Genomic DNA, 6000 nt, shown 5'->3' with positions numbered 1-6000 from the left:
CAAGAAACTCCCTTCTCCCCGTCTCTCAGTCTGTAGAGCCACTGCAATGTGCCGCCGCAATGGGTACACGCACAAGGTTCCCTTCGCCATATGTCTGAAAATCTTCCTGGTATTTCTCCTGATCAATCTGCAAGATCTCTTTGGGTGTTTCTTGAAGTTTATTGCCCGATAAGCTTCGATAGTAGAACACTAGTTGGAAATCAGATTGACTCGAATGTCGGCTTCATGGGTCTCTGTAACTCACTTTCCCATCCAGCAATCTCCATGGATCATGCCTCGATCTGGTCCATCCTTGCCGCTGATCAAATCATGAAGCTCGAGTTCTGCCCGTTCTTTGACCCGTTCCAGAACCACGAAGTTCTTTTCCCTGATGTCGTGAAAGTTCTTCAAGACGTCGGTGAATGCGCCGTAGGTGACCTTGTGCTTGAGTCTTTGCATGGGCCCGTTGCACCCAACCTTGCTTCGGAAGCCTGCTTGTTCAGGTTCTGAGGCCCATTCATGGAAGTGACTTAGCCAGTTTCCAACTTCTTGACTGGTGTAAAATGCCTGAGATTGCGTCCATAAGCCACTCAGCTCTGTTGAACGTACGATAGATGCTATGTCCGTCGAATGGCGGAAGTCTTGTTGTATCGCAATGCCTCTATGGGCATTAAGAGCTAGGAAATGCATAGCAGGGACCTTGATTTTCATGGTCACCAGCGATGACTGATTCAAGTACTCCAGTACGGTATTCTCGACAGACTGTATGGAGAACAATGTTAGTGGACAGCCATTGTCTGGCTTATGCACATCGACTCTTTGGCTTTGATGGGACAGGAGATCAGACGTGGACATACGCAGCGTGATAAGTCGAGCTTGAACTTAGCATTTCCTGGTACATGACCAAGTGAATATTTGACAATAACACTCTCCATATCTCGATCATCGCCTCTGGTGGGCATGGCATGCATAAGAATGCCTCGATAGACATAGTTGGCGCTACCACCGCTCAAACGTATGAGAGATGAGCAGGCGAATGCCGTGTTCTCGAGCTGCTGAAGAAGGTCTTGCTCCTCCATGTTGTCGCGGGAAATTGAAGTCTTTTTGGGCAGCTTTGACTTGGGCCAGCTCAAGGTCAGTCTGTTTTCCCTCTACAACTGGTTGAGTCATACGTCGGTGTGTGATCCTGAGTCAGCGAATCACGTCACTAGTAAGAGTAGTAAGATAGAACAAAATCAGTTACCTAATGTGCCCAACGTCATGTACTATGCTGTCGAACAACTTTGCATTCGTATTCATTCATGCCCCTAGTGTAAAGTATGAGAAACTCATCTTCAGACATATAACATTCCAATTTTACCATCGTTTCCCGTCATCTCAGTGCTTGGACATATCCAGCTAGCGACCAGGCACAGGAGCTGACTTTGCATCATTGATGTTGAAAGTCAAGTTGAACTTGTTCTCGCCACCGGCGTTCTTTATCCAGCTACCTACTATGTCTCTATAAGAGTTCTCTATGGTATAGGTAGGTCTCGAATATCCAATGTTTTTCTGAGGAATATCAGAAGACCCGTTGACGATGTTTCCAAAGCTTGGGGCACATGGCATGTTGAGGCCAGGATTCATCTTGTCCAGTTCACAAGTGCTGAACAGCCTCTGCCTCTGCATGTTGAGTTGAGCAGCGCCAGGTCCGGCAAGCTGAGCACGTAGAGATGCTTCAGTCGCAGCAGCGGATTACTTCTCATGAGATATAGCGACAAAGCTCGGGTACTGTATGCTCGATAGACGGTTAACATATTTTATGGGACATGAAGGGTTAGATGGAATGGACCATTATCTTACGTTCACTGGAACCCACTTTCCGAAAGGTATGTTGTCTTTATCTTCGTCGGCCGCGTAACTTTCCATCGCTCTCTTGCTCAACTCTGCATACTCCGTATTTAATCTTGTGACTTTTGCGTGGATGTCGTTCATTCGTTTCTCGGCACCCAGATCCCGATTCTGCCCGAGTTTTACAGCCCCCAGAACTCTACAGTTCATGTTAGATATCATTGAGTTTAATATCGTGAAGCGTGTCTTACTCTCGAAGCCGATGAGAGTACTTCTTGCCCCCAGTATCGAATACAGGAGCATCCAATGGCATGACAGCATCGCCAATGTCGTAAACCCCTTTGTTGGTGACTTGCTGAGAGATATTGGCACCAGCAGGAATGCCCATCATGCCAACGGGAGCAGCATAAAAGATCTCATTCTTTGAATCAAGATTGCTAAAGATCTTTGTCTGGAGTGCTTTGGTGTAGGCCTTCCAGAGATCTTCGTCTTGCTTGGAAAAGGCGCGGGGTCTGCCACGGCTGGGGCGAGGAAGAGCAGGCATGGTTGGAGTAAAGAGGAGAAGATGATCTCAAATATTTCGTGTTACTTTTGTACGGGTATCCTCGCTACCAAGTTCACAATGCAAGAAATAGCAAGGAGATGGGCTCTTCAACAACCTCGCGGCACCCAGGTTTTATATCTAAAAGATCAGACGATGCCTCATGGTCCATACCAATACAAGGCAATCTAGAACCAGCTGATCTGTCTTAGTTTACCAACCCAAATGTCCCAGCTATGGCATGTATTGAGTAGCTGAACCCCTCGATTGGGTTTCCAAGATCGTACACGAGCCCTCTTCGGCCGACTATTGAGAAAGTAGCGATCTATCGGCAATAGTCAATGCGAGATGTTGACTTAGTGGCAAGCCTGCTGGGTATTGTGCCTCTAAAATAACCAGCTGTGGACTCAGTCTGGAGCAACGCTGTCTAATTGGGTACCAGACTTCCAGTAGTGCACATATGGGAGCTGAGCCGGCGATTTTGATCTTGAGCTTAAGATAGACAGTACTTCCTCTAAGGCGGATCTTGCGTATAAGAAGAAGTACTTCTGATCATAGAAATCCACTAACCCGGATCAGGGACTTGCATCACACCAGCACCTCCAGATCGTTAGCTTGCACTTCCACGCAAGCCGCAGTCGTTCTAGATTGATCAGAAGGTCATGAGTTCAGTTTCAGCTGTTGAGTCTACTTCTTCGAGGCGCGAAACGTTATCTATTTTGATAGTGCGTAATCCTTTCAAGGAGACAAGGTGAATATAGCCAAGTTCGGGGCAAGCTTCAGCTCTCAGCCAGCACGAGCACTCGATACACTTCAGGAAGAACTAAAGAACTAATTCATAATTATCGGTTTCCCATAATTTTCCATCAAGAGCTCATGAAAACGGGTGGAGACATCAAAGTAAGTCTCGCAACGAGCGCTTCCAGAACATATGGTGCTAACTGGCGAATACAGAGAAGGCCTGGATAAAATACAGTCGATTTGTCTGGTTCAGTTTCAAGATCAAGTTATATCAATTTGTCCGATAACTTCCAGACAAAAAAAGGTATCAAACACTTCTAGTTTCGTATGCGTTCCAGACTTGTATGTCATGGTGAAGAAGTCAGCGTTACCACCAAATGTTCATGTAACATGAGCTGCAGATTCCAGGTGAGTTTGCGCCAGGATTGAATATGATGGCTGGAGATAGGATAAGGACGACTGTATCCTTTGGTATTTGTGCTGACAGTACCCAGTTCTATATTGTGGCTTGGGCAATCCACAAAGATACACTATATTTTATGGGATCCAGAAAATAATACTAGAGAAGTTAACTGCAACTCCTGAAAACAGACCCTCAGGACCTGGCATTGATGACAGCACTGATGATAGAACTTGATACATGCTCACACGCTACCGTTTGCATGTGACTGTTGGATTGTACCATTAAACTCAAAAGCTTTGAATTTTACTTGTTGCTATTGATATGTGAACCAATAGCCGTATCAAAGACCTATCAGCTGCTCGTGAGTGCAGTCTGTAAACACCTCGGAATGGTCTCCCAGGGACTTCAATCTGCAATCCCCTCGACGAACTGAGACATGCATCTTGACCGCGATAACTTTCTCAGTTACGCAGTCGTTGGACAAGAGCACGAGTGATTATCAACAAAAGTCTTGATGATGCTAACGCTATCGAGCAGGTGGTTTGAACTTAAAGCTTTGATACCATACGTAACCTTTGTCAGCCTCAGGTAAATCAGCTACACATGGATCCATGATCCTAACACGGATCGTTACAAGGCTCGACAACAGTAATGATCATCATTCAAATTCTCTTCCTCGCTCAGGAAATAGCTTCTGAGGATATCCCAGCTGTAACCGAGAAGGTCGAGAAGTGTGGGTTCAGCCTCACCGTTATACCCGCCATGAATCAGGGATCTGCTTCTTTGTGGAGTCAATGCCAAAGTTTAAAGGATACCGCGGCAGTCAAATGCCGCTTGGCGCACGATGAATATGTTGCAGTTGGCACATACAGGGTTTTTGTTGATGTAACCATGAGGAGCTGGGTTTATGTGTCCTGCCCCTTTTGGCCACGCACAAACAATGTTTTTGTAATCTTCGACTAAGCAAGATCGACGAGAATGAAACCTCATCGCAAGCAAATTACGACGAGGATTAGCTGTTATCATGGTCGTGTTAGCTTATAGGCTAGAAAATCGGCCATCATTGACTACTGAACCTTTCGCTGTTACTAAATGGCGAACCTGGTAAGTCATGTTGAATGGGAATTTCCTTGCCTGGCAATAAATGCGATATGATTTCTGAACAGGCCTAAACAGGCTCAGCTGAAAGATGCAGGTCATTGCCTTCTCTGATCCTCATTTGTCATAAAACATTTCCCAATCTCCACACGAAACATCTTCAACAACTCCCTGTCATATCTGACAACTTCATATGCCGAACCTCGGTTGCGAAACTGGGGAAGCCAGGGAGGTAGGGTAGCAGTTCTCCGCGTCACTGGTAGGGTGCAAGGTTTACGTTTACTATACGCGTTATTTATTTCTTGAAGATAATGAATTTGTCCCAGTACGATTTCAAATTGGACCTGGCTAGAGGATCAATAGTGTCAATAGTTGGGCTCGATTCGTTCCGATTGGGTTTTCGTACGATGGAGCTAAAGGACCGAATGGTTCAACGTCCGTTGCCGCAAGCACGTACTGCAACGTATATTCTTGATCGTCCGTGTTAATAAATTGGCAACAGAACGGCGCCTCCGCGTGTCGATGCCGAGCATGGGCCTTGGAAATGATCGACAGGCCCCAGCCTGATCCTTGACGCCGGCCAACGTTGCTCCTGGGCATAGACATGGGCATATGTACTCGGAACCTAAACCATTCTGGCTTGATACCTGATTTGCTTTTTGGGATCGATATCCTGCATTTGCTCTATAGACGAGAGCGAAAATGTGATATCAGGAATATCCTAGCCAACGATATGTACGTGCCGGAACATTAACTCCTGTCAAGACGCTACAAAGCTACCGAGTATTCTGTTAAACTCCGAAAGGTCAAACTCTGTTTCACGGCCGACACGCGTTTCCTTCCACGTCAGTGCACTTCAGACTTTTTCCAAGGCGCTCAGGTGGTCGGATTGGACTGTGTGACTGCGATATTACCCCAAGCGCGCTCGCCCTGAAAAAGACGGCCCCTGTAAGCTGCCCAAAAACTAGTGAACCTTCAGCACGAGCAGGGCAAGGGTGACATCTCAACACCCAAACCGTCGGTTGAGTCTCGACCCGGAACAATGAGCCAGTCACCACAGACCAAATCACGCGGCAATGGCAAGATCGGCACTAAGTGAACGGTGGAAATTTGAAACAATCTAGGCGAAAACACGATGGGAAAAAGGTCCCAAAGGCTCAAACTCGAGTTGGACAATAGAGTTTGAACTAAACGCCGGATCGCATCAGCTGCTTCACTGGGGCGTTGCACTACTAAGAGCTCTATCAAATAAGATGGCCCCAACCCTGATGAATAAGCTGGAATATCATGGAGAACCCTTGTTCTGGAACCTGGGGCTTGGATCCTGGTGACACGCTTTGACTGCTGCTGTACTGTGCACCGCCAACCTGAAAAAACCTGCAGTGACATTTGGGTTAGTCGGCATTCA

General features: G+C 46.6%; 2 protein-coding genes across 2 annotated transcripts; both read right to left on the bottom strand.

Annotated features, from left to right (window-relative positions):
- Nucleotides 1-240: 240 nt before the first annotated feature.
- FVEG_10932 (hypothetical protein) lies at nucleotides 241-1150 on the bottom strand (the record flags this gene model as incomplete). The annotated part of the gene is made up of 2 exons (XM_018900095.1): nucleotides 837-1150; nucleotides 241-741 (listed from the first exon to the last, which is right to left on the bottom strand). The coding sequence occupies exons 1-2, from the start codon at nucleotides 1056-1058 to the stop codon at nucleotides 241-243; spliced, it is 723 nt and encodes a 240-aa protein (XP_018758310.1). The 5' UTR covers nucleotides 1059-1150.
- A 227-nt stretch (nucleotides 1151-1377) lies between these two features.
- On the bottom strand, nucleotides 1378-2353 carry FVEG_10933 (hypothetical protein; the record flags this gene model as incomplete). The annotated part of the gene is made up of 3 exons (XM_018900096.1): nucleotides 1378-1677; nucleotides 1822-2008; nucleotides 2061-2353. 3 exons carry the CDS (start codon nucleotides 2351-2353, stop codon nucleotides 1378-1380), a joined length of 780 nt encoding a protein of 259 aa, XP_018758311.1.
- Between the last annotated feature and the right edge of the window lie 3647 nt (nucleotides 2354-6000).

Source organism: Fusarium verticillioides, chromosome 11, assembly GCF_000149555.1.
Source record: "Fusarium verticillioides 7600 chromosome 11, whole genome shotgun sequence".
NCBI classification, from domain to species: domain Eukaryota; kingdom Fungi; phylum Ascomycota; class Sordariomycetes; order Hypocreales; family Nectriaceae; genus Fusarium; species Fusarium verticillioides.
Note: the sequence above shows the minus strand (reverse complement) of the source record. Positions and strands in the feature narration are given on the sequence as shown.